At 32.9% G+C, this 19,585-nt stretch overlaps 1 protein-coding gene across 2 annotated transcripts in view; it reads left to right on the top strand.

Moving 5' to 3' along the window:
• Positions 1 to 19,585, top strand: part of BRINP3 (BMP/retinoic acid inducible neural specific 3) — a 404,576-nt gene that overhangs the window by 258,381 nt on the left and 126,610 nt on the right. For both annotated transcript variants that reach the window (XM_010366528.2, XM_010366529.2), the window contains one exon: positions 1,096 to 1,332. In XM_010366528.2, coding sequence (XP_010364830.1) covers positions 1,096 to 1,332 — 237 coding nt within the window. The remainder of the gene's footprint in view (positions 1 to 1,095; positions 1,333 to 19,585) is intronic.

Genomic DNA, 19,585 nt, shown 5'->3' with positions numbered 1-19,585 from the left:
AATTAATACAAAATCGAATATAGAAGTTCTAAGAGTACTTTTTCCAACAGTTTGCAAAAGAAATTTTGCAATTTGTCAAGATATTTGTAAATTAAGTTTTTTTCTCAATGTAAACCTATGATTTTTATTAAATCAACCTCTAAGATAATAGTCAAGGGTCAAAATTGATTTATTTTGTTAAACAGAAAACATATAAAGCTATAAAATTTCAATTTCTGGTAAGTAACAATTTGCTATTACCAGATTTTTCCTTAGCTTTGTGTTTATTTTTACCTGCTTATTTGTTTAAATATTTAGTATTTAAGTTTTCTTAAGTAGCCAGAAATATGAAAAACTACCTTTTCGAAATATCATAATAAATGTTACACCCTGAGAAAACCCAAAATCTTAATTTTACAATATTTTGGAGAGTTTTTTAAGAGATAGCAACTTTACTAAACATATTTCTAGCAAACTAACAAGCTATGCCACTAAGGCTGTCTATACATGGCAAACATATTAACTGTGAAATAACTAAATCAGTCCATCTGACTCCTATAGTCATTTTTAGTACTCACTCTTGGAAAACAGAATTATATAACTTATATGTTGCTAATGGCATGAGATAAGCCTTACCATCAACATTCAATATGTATTTTACCAATGGCACAACCCATTATGTGATATTTACATTGATATGGGCTGATAGTCTACTGCAAGCAAAATGAAAATATTTAAAACAATTTGAAATCAACTGGTAGAAAATAAATGCATATGTGTATTTTCAAAGGTTTAGAAAGATAGTCTCCGTCTATATTATGTAAAAATAACCAAATATTGTGATAAATTACATCAAATAGTCTGAGTTTTCAGTCCATCTCCATGATTAATCATCTCTATTTCAGAAGTTTCATATTCATGCAGTCAGAATATGTTGAAAGAGTTATAAATATTTGCAGTATATAGACTCAGATACTTTTCTGATAGTTTAAAAACACATAATTCAAAATTTAATATACTAAATTATTTACAGTTTTGATTGAATATTTTAAGTAAGTATTTTAATTTTTTCTTTAACAGAGTAAATTTGTTTGATTTCTTTGTTTGTTCTTCAAGGGCTTCAAGTACTTCTCCCAGACTATCTTCAGGAACGTTTTGTACAAGCAGCTTTGAGCTACATTGCTTGCAATTCAGAGGGAGAGTTTATCTGCAAGGAAAATGACTGCTGGTGTCACTGTGGTCCCAAATTTCCAGAATGCAACTGCCCCTCCATGGATATTCAAGCCATGGAAGAGAATCTTCTTCGAATAACTGAAACCTGGAAAGCCTACAACAGTGACTTTGAGGAATCAGGTAAGACATGTATTTTAACACTTTTAAATACTGACAAAAATATATTGAAATGGACTAATTTGTCATTTTGCAACAAACTATTACACAGTTGGAAAGATTTTCATTTTTTTATTCTTTCAAATGATCATTTTCATTGCTTTTATAACTGGTTACCAACTGGTGCTTTGTGTATCTCTACATACTATTGGCATTAGAGTTTAGTCTGATCCTAAGTTGATGTATTAGTCACTTAATAAATAAAGTTCTTCCTTTTCTCAGTACAAGAACTTTTAAGTTATCATCTGATACTTCTGAGGTCTTTCTCTACTTTTCTAGTGGCTGCTGTTTCTCTTGTGCAGCAAAATGAAGACAGCGTTTGTTCCATACCTTCTTCAACATGATTCTCATTAGTGCTTATTTTCACTTTGCTTATTTTTATAATGAAATTATCTAAATTTTAATTTTATAGTGTTGTGTGAATTGTGTTATGATTGTTTTATTTTTACTTAGTTAAAACATACATATAAAATTTACTATCTTTATCATTTTAAACACACATAATAAGTACATTTATATTCTTTTTTTCCCCTTCATTTTCTTTCAAACCCCACTACCCTTCCTGGCCTCTGGAAGCCACCATTCTACTCTCTATCTTCATGAAATCTACTTTGTTTAGCTTCCACATATGAGTGGGGACTTGTGGGTTAGAACGTTTGCCTTTGTGTGATTGATTTATTTCACTTAATATAAAGGCCTCTTGTTCCATCCATGTTGTTGCAAATGACAAGATTTCATTCTATTTTATGGCTGAATACTATTCCATTGTGCATATGTACCACATTCTCTTAATCTGTTCATCCACTGACGGGCAGTTAAATTGAATCCGTATTTTGGTTATTGGGAATAGTGCTGCAATAAATAAGGGAATGCAGATATATATTCAATATACTGATTTCCTTTATTTTGGATATATATTCAGTAGTAAGATTAATAATATGGTAGTTCTACTTTAGGTTTTTGAGCAAACTCCATAGAGTTCTCCTTCGTGGCTCTACTAATTTATATTTCCACCAATAGTGCAGGAGGGTTCCCCTTTCTCTACATCCTCACCAGCACCTGTTATTGCCTGTCTTTTAATACAACCCATTTTAAATTGGGTGAGATGATAGCTCATTGTGGTTTTGACTTGCATTTATCCGATAATTAGTGATGTTGAGCATGATTTCATATACCTATTTGCCATCTTTATGTTTTCTTATGAGAAATGTGTGTTCAGATGTTCTGCCCAGTTTTCAATTGGGTTATTAGTTTTTGTTTTTCAAATTTTGTTGTAGTTATTGAGTTATTTGAGCTCCTTATACATTCTGGTTATTAATCCCTGGACAGATGAATGGTTTGCAAATATTTCCTCCCATTCTGTGGGTTATCTCTTCACTTTGCTGATTGTTTACTGTACAGGGGCTTTTTAGCTTGATATAATTCCATTTGTCTATTTTTTTGCTTCAGTTTCCTGTAATCTTGAGGTTTTACAAACAAACAAACAAAAACATTTGCCCAGACCAATGTCCTATAGTGTTTCCTAAATAATTTTTTTTTTACTTTTATATTTTTAAGTTTTAGATTTAAGTCTATAATTTATTTTTATTTGATTTTTGTGTATGGTGAAAGATAGGGGTATAGATTTTTTTCTGCATAACATTATCCAGTTTTTCCAGCAATAGTTATTTAAAAGATTTTCTTTTTCCCAACGTATGTGTAGTTTTGTCAAAGGTGAGTTGGCTGTAAATGTGTGGATATTTATGTGGGTTCTCTATTCTATTCCATTCATCTATGTGTCTGCTTTTATCCCAGTACTATGTTGTTTTGATTTCTTTAGCTTTGTAGTAAATTTTGAAGTCAGGTGGTGTGATAATTCTAGCTTCATTCTTTTTTGTTCATGGTTACTTTAGTTATTTGGGTATCTTTTGTTGTTCTGCATATATTTTAGATTTTTTTTTTTTTCTATTTCTGTGAAGAATGTCACTGTTTTAATGGGGATTGTGCTGAATCTATAAACTACTTTGGTAGTATTGTCATTTTAACAACATTAATTATTCCAATCCACATGTATGAAATATCTTTACATTGTATGTGTGTTTTCTTGTACTTTTTTCATAAGAATTTCATAGTTTTTCTTATATAGATCTTTCCATTATTTGGCTTGATTGCTTTGAGGTATTTTATATAGCTGTAGCCATAGTAAATGAGGTTGCTTTCTTGTTTTTTCAGATTATTTATTGATTTCTGTAGTTTGTTTTGTATTCTGAAACTTTACTGAATGTTTTTACCAGTTTTAACATTGTTTTTATTGAGTTTTTTTTCTAGGTATGAAATTATGTTATCTACAAACAAGACTAATTTGACTTTTTTTTTCTAATTTTTATGCTTTTTATTTATTTATTTTCCCTATTGTTCTGGAGAGGACTCCTCATGTCATGTTGAATAAAAGTGGTGAAAGTAAGCATTCTTATCTTATTCCAGTACTTAAAGAAAAAGCATATCTCCAAAGAAAAGGTTATTTTTCTCATTCAGCACAGTGTTAACTGTGGGTTTATCATACACAGCCTTCAAAATTTTGAGGTGTATTCTCTTTGTACCCATTTTGATGAGAGTTTTTATCATGAAGTGTTGTTCAATTTTATCAAGTGCTTTTTTGGCATCTATTGAAATAATGATATGGTTTTTGTTCTTGACTCTGCTAATGCGATGTATCATGTTTGTAGATTTGAATGTGTTGAACAATCTTTGCATCCCTGGGATGAATTTCACTTGATCATGTTAATGTGTTGTTGAATTTGGTTTGCTAGTATTTTGTTGATGACCTTTGCATCTCTGCTTATCAGTGATATTGACCTGTAGTGTTCTTATTGCTTTCTTGTCATGTTTTTGTCTGGTTTTAGTATCAGGGTAATGCTGACCTCATTAATGAGTTTGGAGTATTACCTTCCTTCCAAATTTTTGGAGAGTTTGGGTACAACTGATATTGGTTCTTTAAATTTTGGTAGAGTTAGCAGTGAAACCATTGATCCTGAGCTTCATTTTGGTGGAAGACTTTGTATTACCTCTTTGATCACCATACTGATTATTGGTTTGTTATTATTATTATTTTTTAATTTCTTCATGGTTCAATCTTGGTAAGTTGTATATGTTCAGGAATTTATTCATTTCTTCCAAGTTTTCCAATTTGTTGGCATGTAGTTATTCACCATAGTCTCTAACAATTCTTTGTGCTTCTGGGTTCTCAGTCGTTGTGTCTCCTTTTCCATTTCTGATTTTATATAACTAGGCATTTATCTTTTTTCTTAGACAAAGGATTTGTCAATTTTGATTAGCTTTTCAAAAGCCCAACTTTTTCTATCATTGATCTGATGTATTTTTCTAGTATAAATTTCATTTATTTCCCTTTTTCATTTCTTATTTTATTTATTTGCCTCTTCTTCCTTTATTCTTAACCTGGCTAAAGGTTTGTTAATATCTTTTTAAACACCCAACTTTTCCTTTTGTTAATCTTATATATTTTTTTAGTCTCAATTTTATTCATATCTGCTGTGATTTTTATTATTTATTTTGTTAATTTAGGGTTTGGTTTATTTTTGCTTTTCTAGTTCGTTAAGGTGCATTGTTAGGTTATTTGAAGTCTTATACTTAATTTAGGCATTTAATACTATAAGATACTCTTATATGTTAAGCATTATTACTATAAACATATTACTTCTTGATACAGATGTTAACTGTGTATCAGAAGTTTTGGTTTGTTGTATTTTTGTTTTCATTTTTTTTCATTTCCTTCTTATTTTTTTTTAATCGACCCACTAGCTGTCTAGTAGGATGTTTAATTTCTATGTGTTTGTGTATTTTCCAAGGTTCCTCTTGTTTTCAACTTGTGGTTTTTATTTCATTGTGGTCAGAAAAATTACTTGATAAGATTTTTATTTTTTAATTTATTCAGACTTTTTTGCTGCTTAAGATATGACCTATTCTGAAGAACTGTTCCATGCACTGAAGAAAATAATGTATATTCTGCAGCAGTTGGGTGAAATGTTTTGTTAATGTCATTTAGGGCCTATTAAATCTAGTGCATAGTTTAACTGTGCTCTTTCTTTGTTGATTTTCTGTCGGATAATATGGTCATTACTGATACTAGGGTGTTTAAATTCCACTGCTGTTATTTTATTTTAGTCTTATGTATATTTTTAGCTCTCCTAATGTGTGCTTTACATACTTATAGGAAACTCTGTTGTTGGGCATAAAAATATTGATAATTGTTATATTTTCTGGCTGAATTGACCCCTTTATCATTTTATAATGATTTCCTAAGTCTTTTTAAATCTTAGATTTTTGATCTATTTTGTCTGATACAGGTATAGCTACTCCTGCTCTTTTGTTTTCCAGTTGCATTGAGTATATTTTTCCACCCCTTCACTTTCAGTCTATGTGTGTCTTTCTAGGTTAAGTGGATTTTTTGAAGGCAACGTATAGTTGGGTCTTACTTTTTTATTCATTCAGCCGCTGTATACATTATAATTGAGGAAGTGAGACCATTTACATTCAGTGTTATTATTGATAAATAAGTGCACACTACCTGCCATGTTGTAGCTTGTTTTCTGGTTGGTTTTAGTCTCTTCCTCTCTTCTTACTTTCTTTGTGATTAAGTGATTTTCTTTGGTAGTGTGTTTTAATTTGTTACTTTTCATTTCCATGAACTTATCTCAAAGTTATGAGGCTTACAAAAATTGTCTTATGGGTATAACAAGTTGTGCTAAAGAGACGACAACTTACCTTGGATAACAAACGTAAGAACAGAAAACAAAGGCAAAAAGCACGCAAAAAAATTTTACACTTTAACTCCACTCACCCACATGTTTACTTTTAGTTGTCTTAGTTTACTTTTTGTTTTTTGTTTGTTTTTGAGATGGAGTCTTACTCTGTCGCCCAGGTTTGAGTGCAGTGGCGCGATCTCGGCTCACTGCAACCTCCGCCTCCCGGGTTCAAGCTATTCTCCTGCTTCAGCCACCCAAGCAGCTAGGGATTACAGGCATCCGCCACCACGCCCGACTAATTTTTGTGGTTTTAGTAGAGACAGGGTTTCACTATGTTGGCCAGGCTGGTCTCGAATTCCTCCATTTACAGATTTTTTAATGCTATCTCTTAAAAAGTTGCTATAGCTATTATTGTTTTTGACAGACTTTACTTTTTGGGCTTCATATAAGGTTATGAGAGAATTGCATAACAAAATTAAAGTGACAGAATATTCTGAGTTTGTCCTTGTACTTAATTTTACCAGTGGGATTTATACCTTGAAAGCTTTTTTTTTTTTTTTTTTTTTTTGGCATATTTGTATGCTTTTACTTTCATATTGAAGAACTTCCTTTATCATTTCTTGTAAGATGAATCTGGTGGTGGTAAATTTCCTCCGTTTTTGTTTCTTTGGGAAATAGTTTATCTCTTCATGTTTTAAGGATGACTTTGCCTAATACAATATTTTTTAGTTGCAATTTTTTTCCCTTTGAACACGTTGAAAATGCCATTGAGAAGTTTGTTGCCAGACAAATCGAAGCTCCTTTTATGTCTTTTATAGTATTTGCTTCTTTTTTTTTTTTTTTTTAAATTATACTTTAAGTTGTGGGTTACATGTGTAGACCATGTAGTTTTGTTACTTATGTATACATAGGCCATGGTGGTTTGCTACACCCATCAACCCATCACCAACATTAGGTGTTTCTCCTGATGTTAACCCTCCCCTACGCCCCCCACCCCGCGACAGGCCCCAATGTGTGATGTTCCCCTCTCTGTGTCCATGTGTTCTCATTGTTCAACTCACACTTATGATTGAGAACATGCAGTGGTTGATTTTCTGATCTTATGATAGTTAGCTGAGAATGATGGTTTTCAGCTTCACTCATGTCCCTGTAAAGGACATGAACTCATCCTTTTTGCTTCTTTTCTCTTGCTACTTTTAGGATCCTCTTTTTTTCATTGATCTTTGGGAGTTTTGTTATGATATGCCTTGGAGGTAGTCTTATTGGGATTGAATCTGACTAGTATTCCCAGATCTTTCTATACCTGCATATTTCTCAAGCTTTGGAAAGTTTTTCATTATTTATTTAGCTACAATTTTTACTCCTTGATCTTGCTCAGGTCACTTTTGAATACCAATAATTCTTCAATTTGGTCTTTTGAGGTAATTTTCTGTGTCATATAGGTGGTCTTTGTTCCTTTCCATGTTATTTTGTTTGTTTGTTTTCCTCTGACTATGCATTTCCTTTTTTGTTTTTGTTTTTGTTTTTGTTTTCAGAGTCTCACTCTGTCACCCAGGCTGGAGTGCAGTGGTGCGATCTTGGCTCACTGCAACTTCCACCTCCCAAGTTCAAGTGATTCTCCTGCCTCAGCTTCCTGAGTAGCTGGGACTACAGGCATCCACCACCACATCCAGCTAATTTTTATATTTTAAGTAGAGACAGGGATTCACCATGTTGGGCCAGGATGATCTTGATCTCTTGACCTCATGGTCCACCCACCTCGGCCTCCCAAAGTGCTGGGATTACAGGCATGAGCCACCATGCCCAGCCTTGACTATGTATTTTCAAATAGTCTTTTTGCTCACTGATTCTTTTATCTGCTTGGTCCATTTTACTGTTGAGATCCTCTAATGAATTACTCAGTTCAGGAAATGCATTTCGCTATTCCATGATTTCTGTTTGATTTTTTATTATTTTAATATCTTTGTTAAATTTCTCTAATAAATTTCAGAATTGCTTTTCTGTGTTGTGTTGGAGATCACTGGGTTTCCTGAAAACCTGCTATTTTGAATTCTTGGTCAGAGAGCTCACAAATCAGCATCTTGTTTGGGTCAGTCACTCAATTTTTGTTCTGTCTTTTTGAAAAGGTCATGATTTCCTGTTTGCTGTTGTTTCTTATGAGTAAATGTTTGTGAATTGCATTGGAGGATTGATTATTAATTCTAGTTTTATCTGTCCAATTTGTTTCATTTATAGTTAAATATATTTGCTCCTTGATTCTTTGCTGCTAGATCATTGCTTTATTTTTGGCTCTTAATTATGCCTGAAGCCCCTATTTGCATTGCTGTTGTAAATATTGAGAGCTCTGGCTGTCCTGAATGGGGTTGGTCCCAAAGGGTTTATCCCAGCACTGTGTGAAGGTGACAAAACATGTTCCAGACAATAAAAAAAACACAATGATGGCTTCAACAAAGTATTTTGTTGTTGTTGTTGGAAATAACGCAAATTACACAATGAAAGGATAAATAGATTTAGGAAGAGTTAGTAAATGTAGGCTCCCTTAAGATATATTTGATCAAAATAGAGCATAAAAACAACCAAAATCATGGAAGAAGAGATTGGTGAATAGAAGGGACTAGAAAGGGGAGGGGAGGTATGAAGAGGTGATCATCAAATGTTACAAAGTTTCAGTTAGACAGAAGAAATAGGTTTTTAGATCTATAGCATAGCACGTTGACTATTGTTAATAAAAATATATGTCTCAAAATTGCTAACAGAATATATTTCTAATACGTTTCAAATATCCTCACCATAAAAATAAGTATTTGAAGTGGTAGATATGTTAATTAGCTTGAATTAATCATTCTTCATTATATATGTACATAATAACATCCAATTTTACCTCATAAATATATACAATTATAATTCTTCAAATCACAATAAAATACACATCAATTAAAAATGATTTTAAAATTGTGGTATATTTACACACTGGAGTTGTATAAAGCTTGAAGGAATGGACTAGCCAAAATATGAATAAATCTCTGAAATATCACATTGAACAAAAGAAGCCAGACTTAAAGACACATATATGATTCCATTTATATTAAGTATAAAACAAGCAAAGCTTACCTGTACTATTACAGATCAGGGCAATGTTGCTTTTGTCTAAGCAAGGGCTGATGTGATGGATGAGAGTCTGAGAGGCTTTTTTGGTACGAAAAATTTATTATTTCTTTATCTACAGTCTGACTATATGGTGTATATAGTTTTTGAAAATTCTGAGTTATACACTTACAATATATATATTTTTCTATATTCATGTAATTTAATAAAATAAAAAATAAACACTTTGGCAACTAAATAATCTGAAGGACATAATGACAGAATAATTGAATAGATTAATATTTCCAAAGTTCACTACATGTTATATGTTTAAATTTGTAGTGAATTGGTAAATATTTGATCTGGAGCATTCATTGACCAGAGATTTTGAAGTACTGATTAGAAGCCAGTCCTAACAAAAGTCAGACTTTTTAATCTTATCTCACATTTGGACTGTTCATCTTAGGTTTATAACCAAAGGCTCTTGCCATAGTGATTCAGTTATGTCAATATTGAGAAAACACTGATCTACAGAATAAATCTATTTTCTGATATAGTATCCCTGAAACTATTTCTAATATTGAAAATTACAACATTGAATTATTTGCTGTTATCAGTGGTCGAATGTATTTAGCTGATTCATATTTCACTTGAAAAGTTGCCCTACTTTGCTGTAAACTTAATGATTCATCACAGAAAAATATTGATATTATTTTAAATTTAAGTATATAGATAGTTAAATAATGAACCCAAACTTTTATTCATAAATTATATCTTCAGTAAAACCACATTCATTTTTCTTGGAACTAAACAATTGGTAAAATACTATATTTGTATTGGACTCCTTTTAAAACTAGTAAGATATACGAAAGAGCACATGTAACAGTTTTGAGAAAAGCTTTTGGTCGTGAGAAACTTTTTTTTTTTTTTTTTTTTTTTTTTGGCCTCATAGAGATAGACAAAAATGTAAGAAGTAATTAGGCAGCTATTACATTGGGAAAATAATTCTAAAATATTCTTACCACTCATAGGCTCTTATAAGTTGATGGTCTTTATTCTAAGTACCATGATTGTTAGGAAATGCACCAGCTTATTTCATTTCCCCGATGGTTGGGAAAGCAGCAGAATTATGTGCAAGTGCACTATTTACATGTTTCTGCTGGGAATTCTTGACTTTTAAGTGCAAGACATACTAATTCGTCTATTCTTATCTACATGCTTGAAATTCAAATGCTGTTATACTTTACATAGACAATAGAAATTGGAGTAGTTTTAGGTTACTTTCAAAAGTTGATTCAATGTAATGTGAAAAATTAAACAAATACAAGTAAATAACATATCTGAAAGTTATTTTTATTAAAACAGAAAAAAATAAATTTATGTTTTCTATTTTATTAAAAGAGAATATTCATTTGAATTTAGGAAATCTCCCTTAAATGTAAGTAGCAACATGAAGTGTGTCAGAGTGCATACCACAACAATATAGAATGCTAATAACTGGTACCATACAAAAAGAAGAAAGTAATTTGCATATTTCATTAGGTCAAGATAACCTGTTTGTAAATGACTTTCTGTTGTGTATGTTTCCTATTTTCACCAAGTATAAAATTCGATCAGTAGATAGGGTTAGCACAGAATGCTAAGCCATTTTTATATTTGATTATATTTGATTCATTTTGTTCTGTAATGGGCAAGTCCTGGAAAACACACCTGTTATAGCCGGCAAATAAAAGTGTCAGGGAATTTTAAAATAGAAGTATTTATCTTTTCATGTCTTGCAACCTGAGAAAATTCCTCACTCTAATAACAATATTTGTAGAAATCCATTTATCCTCTACCTTTACATGTTTAGAAAATAAATTGATATTGTTTAATAAGAAATATTGGTGGCATATACATGATATTAATTACAATAAAAGATAGTATAGAATAAATATATATATATATATATATATATGGACAGAAAAAATGAAACACACAAAAACCTCACAATAGTAGTAATCACATAAAAACCAATTTATGTGTTACAATTAATTAGACAAAGATCGCAATTTTGTTGGACGTTACTTAACCATTGTCTACCCAGATGTGGATCAAGGATTCAAACTTAATAAGAATGCTGGAAATACAAATTTGCATGCATATTTTAATGACTAAAACCAAAAGACTTATGCAAACAGTTACCAAAATTGCCAGAAAAAATGAATAACTACTACATATGTAAAAATACATTATCTTTTCCAAATAACTTTCTGAGTTATCCCCAGTTTTTTTGCATAAATAAAAAACTACATTACTTAAGTTATAATTATGAAATATAGCAATATTCCTGCAATTAATAATCCTAAGGAAAAATAAAGAGATTGGTCTATATAAATAACAGATATTTTACAAATGTTTTGGCATGGCATTTTTACTCTTTGGAAAAAATATGTTACCACTTGGTGTATAGAATAAGGTGTATTGTATGCTGTCAATGTATGTTTTCATCAGCATCATGTCCTATTAAATGTAGAGACATTTATTTGATGATCTGAGAATGACAGTTGGTGGCCATCTTGTATTGACAATCATCTAGGTGTAACTGTTACAGAACACTATCTATTTTGACTCTTCATCTGAAAATAGGTAAACTTTCTAATGTTACAAAGTCAAAAAATTTGAATACTGCAGTATTGCAAAGATTGGGTTAGCTAGATTTACAAACTGTTTTGCAAGAAAAAATACATTTTTTTATTTTATGTAGATTATTAATTTTCTTTATCAAAAATAGTTTTTCTCTCAGATGATATTTGACCATCAGTTTATGGAAAGAGGACATTTTCCAGGGAAATAAGTATATCCAAATAAAATATTTCAATTTTAACTAAGATAATACTTTACATGTTATAATCTTTAATAAAATCTACTGCCTGTTGCTCAATGTTCATTCTTCTTCTTTGCCAGTAAAGTATTACAGATTTTTTGGAAGTAAAACCTACATTTAATTTTTATTATTGCACAAAGTATGGGATTGAGCTTATATTCAAATCCAGAATTGCTCTCTGATTAATGCACGACAAGCACAATAATCTATTTCCCTGTCTACGAAGATCAGTTCAAGATACATAAAAAATCAGGCCAATGAGACCCAGAAATTTATTTCATAGGGGTATTTGGGGAAGACGCAAGATTTCTTTCCTTCACAATAGCTACATGGAATGCTATTATCTTTTCTTCTTAAATGGAAAAGAAGAACATACTTGTAAAAGTATTAGAGCACTTTCTTGCATTTGTAAGAGTTGTAAGGCATTCAAGATAGAAAAATGTTTCTTTGGCTATGTCAGCGAGTTGTTGAATCACTCCAGCTTCAAGTTTACCTTGCCTCTAGAGTTTCAGTTACATTGGACGATAAATGTCCTTCACTGTTAAGTCAATTTGAGATGGTCTGTCATTCAGGACAGGCTAGGTAATCCTACAGTAGTAAAGAATTCCCCAAATCTGTGAGTTATAACATGAGTTATAGCATTAACTTCTTCCTAATTTGTTCCTTGAAAGTTTGCTATGGGTTTTGCTATGTCTTCTTCCAGAACTCAGGCTGACAGCAACCCCTAAAGGCAAAAGTGATCATGAAGGCAGAAGGAAAAAAAAACCCACAAGCAATGCATACACTAAGTCTTAAAGTTTCAGCCAGAAACGTGATATAGGACACACCTGCTAGGATTCCATTGGCCAAAACAAATAACTCATAGTTAATTCAAGGAGGGCTTTTATCCCTGAAAGAAAAGCTGAAAATATGTGAGAAGTTCCAGTGACTCTACAGTACACTGTTCTAATCACAAGATACTCAGTTTACTTCTCGTCCCAGCGGCAGGACGCTTCACCTCATCCCCAAGAGAAACGGAACAACAGTCACGTGAATAACTGAGTCCAGCACGATGAGTGAGGCTTGGCAGCCTCCTCATCAAATCCAGATGTAGTTTCTTTTGCTATCAATACATGATCCCAAAGCAAGTCATTTATGTCAGAAATATTATATACCAAGTGAGAATTTCTCAGCATAACTATAATAAGCACTTCCAGTCAGAAGGAGGAAAACAGAACACACAAAACAAACTCAAGCTGGAGCAGTTCTAAAATTTTGAAGGCCTGAACCTGAAGGTGGGGAATGCTCTTTGAAGATTCCTCAGTTTTTATTTCTGAGATTAGCTCTCTTGTCTACTGCTTTTCATGGACTCAAGCTCCAACCTGTGAGTAATGCTTTCTATCCCATTATCCTCCGTAGCCACATCGGAGATGAGAATTGGAGAATATGCCTGGGGGATAGCTCTCTCAGGTTGCTTTCTGCCCAACTGGGACTCATACATTTTAAATTTTAAACTTCATTTTTTTTTTTGGCAGTATAACTCATGTAAAAAATAGCTGATCTTTTGACAGAGTTCAGTCAGTTTATGTCAATAGCCACAAACACAGTCTTTCCTAAATATATTTCCCCTATTTTCTTTTTATCCACCCTATTCCTCCCTCCTTTCTCTCTCATTTCAATTGCATAATTTTATTAGAATTTTACTTGGGCTTTGGTATTCAATGGAGAGTCTTTTCTGGGTGCCACAACTTTTATTGGACATTATCCCTAATGTCCAACAAATTAATTTATTCATGGTCATGGCAAGGGGCATGAAAGCCAACCACGTACGATCCTTGCTATGAGACTGAATTTTAATTGGCCATTGTAACTCAATTCGTTATTTTATTACTGGGAGTTGAGACGCAGTTACCTCTTTCAACTCTACCTGATTCATAGTCTCTCAATTCTCTTTTATTCATGCTGTCAAACTCAGCAATTATTTCTAAGTTTGAGGTCGTATGTCAGACAAGAAGTGGAGGTAGTTCCACAGAAGCACACAATGAAATATTATCTTTGGATGAGGACATTGCAGTTCATTTTGCTCATATCACTTGTCTATTGTGTATTGGTTGTGAAATCTTCTCTATGTGTTCTCACCCCAGAATGGGGGCTCACTGTGCAGCCATTATCTGGAGCTATGTGTCACCATGACAGAGTGTAATATGTTTCCATACTTTGGCATAAATAGTTACCAGCAAAAGAACTAGTAGTCTTTTTTTCTGACATCTGAGTCTGTTGGATATACACTATTCTTTCCTAGTTACAGGTAACAGTTTCCCAGCTGTTTCCTCATGGCCCAACATGGATTGTCATCATTCCCATTTCAGCCTCTTCTAAAGGGTACTTGACACCTTCATGGTCCACTGAATCCATGCCACAACTGTAGGGTTTTGCTTTTCTTAACACTCTCCCTCCCCTCCTTTCCTGGGTCCAGTTTCTATATAAGTTAAAATCAATTGGCAATAATAAACAACCCTAAAATCTTAAAAATAATATGAGCAAATATCATTTCTAGCTCACATTACATGCCCACCACGGGTTAACTGGAGTCTCTTCTCAGCATTGACTTCACTCCTGGACTCAGGCTGATGGAAACACCACTATCTTGAATGATGTAGTTATAGAGGCAGTGGGAAAGCATACAGATAATCGTCACTGGCTGTTATGCAATGTGTGCCTTGCTAATTCACATTACTTATGATCATATTTTATGGCCAAGCCTAATTTCAAAGGAAACAGAGAAATTGCACTTTAAATTGCCTGGAGGAGAAGATGATTCAGAATATTTGCAAACAGCTAGAATGTCAGCCACAGTTGACTTTTCAGATACAAGAAACTGAAAACATCATAATCTGTATCATCTGTCCATATAATCTCAGATGAGGATATATAAGTTTTTCTCTTGCTATCTGATGTTTTCCAGTCTTCTATACTTGCAGGAAAATGAGATGTATCTGTAGTTGAAGTGACCTTTGATTCATTCAATCCAGGGTACTCGTCACTTTTTCCAAACCAAATAGCTGAAAATAAGATAAACCAAGCTTTACTAGAAGGAAGTGTTGTGATCATTAGAAAGTCATCTAATCTCTTAAAATTTTGGCTACTTCATTGGTCATTCAGTAACTTTTTTTAGACTTGATGAACTGGATATAAAAGTCTAATTCAAAATTAACAGTCATATAATATTGCCTTCTCATGAGTAAAGGTTTTTGATAATCATAATGCTTGTATTTATAACACAGCTATTTTAAAGGATTGGTAGTTGGAATATAAAAGTAAAGGAAAGAAAACAAACTTTTTGTAATAACAGTCTCAATCTTGATTTACATGGTATCCATATGTTTTTAATTTATCGTGATGATATGCTCATTGCACTATATTGTAATTTGTAGATATCTCCAGTACAAGGGAGGGTATTTATCCCCAAGATTATTATGCTAAACCAGTTTGATTTCTGCTGCTAATTATTTTGATTGGTCAGTCTTTCCGTTATGACTTATCAATGCCTGACTGTACCATGTTTAAAATATTATGAATATCACCTTTGTCATTACCAAATTTTGCTCTGTACTTCAATTAATTTTTAACATCATCTGACATAGATGGTTATGGAGTGCCAAACAGGTGTTTTATGTAATGATTTATGATTTGGGTCTCAAATGTCTTTATGCCAAATGCCCTCTACCTGTTCCAATTGGCCTGATGTTTTTCTATGTTTAGATCAGTGCCATCATTCCAAATATCAGAAAAGAGTTTGACATTTTTTGAGGGAAGATAACAACATATTTCTTTCCATTGTTATATAAAAGCTATTTCAATGTGCTATATATGGAAGATACATTACATATCATATTATATCCTGATTGAGTGATGAATGAGATAACAAATATATGTGTCCAGACATTGTCCATGCATGTGATTTGATTTACTTTATTAAGTGTCTCTAAGAATGTCATAGTAATTGCAATCCTATTCATCTTTTCAATAGGCATAGTCTAAAGATCAATTTTAAAACACAGAAATACTACCTGTATTACCCAGGGTTCTCTAGAAGGACAGAACTAATAGAATATATGTATATATTAAAGGAAGGTTTTTTGTTTGTTTGTTTGCTTGCTTGCTTGTTTTTGAGACAGAGTCTTGCTCTGTCACCCAGGATGGAGTGCAGTGGCATGATCTCAGATCACTGCAATCTCCACCTCTTAAAGGGAGTTTTTTAAGAAGAATTGACTCACACGATCACAAGGTAAAGTCCCACAATAGGCTGTCTGCAAGTTGAGGAGCTAGGAAAACAATGGTGGATCAGTTCGAGTCCAAAAACCTCAAAAGTAGGGAAGCTGACAGTATAGCCTTCAGTGTGTGGCCAAAGGCCTGAAAGCCCCTGGCAAATCACTGGTATAAATCCAAGAGTCCAAAAGCTGAAGAACTTGGAGTCTAATATTTGAGGGCAGAAAGCACCCAGCAAAGGAGAAAGATGGAGGCTGGAAGACTCAGCAAGTCTAGTCCTTCCACATTCCTCTGCCTGCTTTATTCTAGCCATGCAGGGCAGGCGATTAGATGTTGCCCACCCAGATTGAGGGTGGTCTGTCTCTCCCAGTCCACTGAGTCAAATGGTAACCCCCTTTAGCAACGCCCTCACAGACGTACCCAGGAACAAAATTGCCAATCAAGTTGACACTCAATATTAACCATCACACTAACTCACTGTTACTTTACATTTTTATGCAGGTATTTTGAGAGTTTTTTGTTTTGTATTATTCTTTGTCATTCAGATATGAAGAAGATCATGAATGACTGCCCTGCCGTAGTCCTCATAATAAGATGATAATATGATAGAATATATATTTATACCTGAACACACAAATTATTTTTCTATTGATTTCAATTTATTTATTACAAAGGATTGTCTCTCAATGTAAATGTTCCTGTTTGTCTCATATAGTCTGTATTTATTTGAATTCAATTCACTCAAAGATTCAGTTTAATCTGAAAAACATTAAAGTGTTTGATTCAATATCATAAAATCAAAATAAAAGATGACTTTGATAACTTCTTTGTTTGCTTTTCTCATACTGACACATGCCATAGTGAAGAGAGACCAGTAAATAATACAATATATTCAGAGAATTTTTACTTGCTATTCCATTGTCAATTTTATAAAAATATATGTGATAACTTCACTAAATTGTGTATACTTTATGTTACCATTTGGATCATTTTGATAAAAATAGTTATTCACATCAAACACAAACTCTCAGAAGCCATGACAAGGGTTATCAATACTGAGTACATTCATACCTTTTACAGTAACCTCATAATGGTCACATAGACTTTGTTAAAATCCTCTAATGTGGTACACCCAGTAGTTTGTGTATTACCTCTTCCATGTCTATATAAATTTAATTTTTAAGCAATATTATCTTATAATGACAAACTAACAAGTACCAAGTACGTATTCATTTTCAAAGAAATGTACTATTTTTCAAACTTCATTTTTCTCCTAAAGCATACAAGTGAACTCTTCACGTATGTGCAGAGTTAATTTGTGATTTATATAAACTGCCTTGTCAATTATTGCATTGAAAAATAAAGACAGCAATATATAGAATTTTGACCTAAAGTTTTGGACGCATGACTGAACTTTTGGATTTTAGACCACTAGAAATTAATTCAAAGTCAAGATATATTATGTGAAATATTTTCTATTTGATTATCAGATCTCTCAAAAGAGATATTTAAAGTACAGAGCAAATATTTTAAGAATGCCAAATGAAATTGATACATAATACAAACTTATCATTCATGCTCTTCAGGAAATATTGCTGGTTCTCATTCTTACAGACACATAAGAAAGTCGACTTTCCAGCACACTTGAAGTTAGGTATGGCCATGTGACTTGTTTTGATAAAGGAAGCTTGAGAAAAAACTATATGTATCACTGTCTAGAGGAAGGCTTTATGAAACTGGCAGGCACAATATGTTCGGTTTACTTCCTCTGCCAAAGCAACTGATGATGTTCTAGATGTTGAAAACTGACTGTGTTACTGAGATAGGAAAAAGGAAAGCAGAGTCACCCAGCCGACCCTAGGTAGATTATAATGTGAGTTGAAACCTAGAAATTTTTAGTTGCGGTTGAAATCAGAAACCCTTTGGTTATGTTTGTTACTTTGACAAAACTAGTCTATACTGAATTATGTATAAGAAGATTAAGCTTTCTCTTTCACTGTGAGTAAAAAAGATTTGTGATTATGATTTATTTATTCAGTAAAACAGTAGCATGAAAATTTAAGTTTGATTTTCTATAAAAAAATCATAATAAATATTTACTGTATTTTCCAATTGCATGAGGTTAATGAAATTATAATGAACCCCTTATAACAGATCAAGTATAAAGGACATTTTAGGCATTATGCCATTTATTCTTTAAAGTAATCCTTCAAAGTGTTGTTATGATTTTTTTTTTTTTTTTTTTTTTTTTTACTTAAAGATAAGTAACACGTGTTAAGTGACTTGTACAATAGATACATTAAGTAATAAAGCCAGGATTTGAGGTCATACAAAAGTAGATGATTCTGTTTGGGCATGGTGGCTCATGCCTGTAATCCCAGCACTTTGGTAGGCTGAGGCGGTCAGATCACTTGAGGCCAGGAGTTAGAGACCAGCCTGGGCCACATGGTGAAACCCCGTCTCTACTAAAAATACGAAAATTAGCCGGGCGTGGTGGTGCATTCCTGTAGTCCCAGCTACTAGGGAGGGCAAGGAACAAGAAACGCTTGAATCAGGAGGCAGAAGTTATTGCAGTGAGCTATGATTGTGCCACGGCACTCCATCCTGGGTGACAGAGCAAGAGACTGTCTCAAAATAAATAAATAAATAAAGTACATGGTTTTCACACCATGTGGACCTCTTTAATAAAGTGCTATTATTGCATGCTTTTTATATCTCTTATTATCTCTGCATGCATTAAGTAGTGGCATGTTCTGATCCAGAGGTTACAATTAATGCCTCCTGATAAAAGTAAATATATGTAGAGAATGCACAAAGACACATGATGTAATAGTATGTATTACAGGGCCAGGTACAGTGGCTCATACCTGTAATGCCAGCACTTTGGGCAGCCGTGTTGGGTGGATAGCTTGAGTAAAGTAGTTCAAGACCAGGGAAACATAGTGAGTCCCCTAGCCTTTACAAAAATAATAATAATAAAAAATAGCCAGGTGTAGTAGTGCTTACCTGTAGTCCTAATTATTTGGAAGGCTAAGGTGTGAATATCCCTTGAGCCCAGGAGATGGAGGTTGCAGTGAGCTGCACTCCAGCTTGGGCAATGCAGTGAGACCCTGTCTCAAACAATCAACCCAATATGTATTAAACAACATGGATTACACATTTTACCTAGAACGAGTTTAACTCCATACAAGACACCTTCAGTCACAGTTAATATTTGCTATCGACTTCTTATCAAGGCTGTGAGTTACTTTTAAGGATCATAATCTAGGCTGTAATA

This window comes from Rhinopithecus roxellana, chromosome 8 (genome assembly GCF_007565055.1).
Source record: "Rhinopithecus roxellana isolate Shanxi Qingling chromosome 8, ASM756505v1, whole genome shotgun sequence".
Classification (NCBI taxonomy): Eukaryota; Metazoa; Chordata; class Mammalia; order Primates; family Cercopithecidae; genus Rhinopithecus; species Rhinopithecus roxellana.
This window is presented reverse-complemented; position numbering and strand designations above follow the sequence as displayed.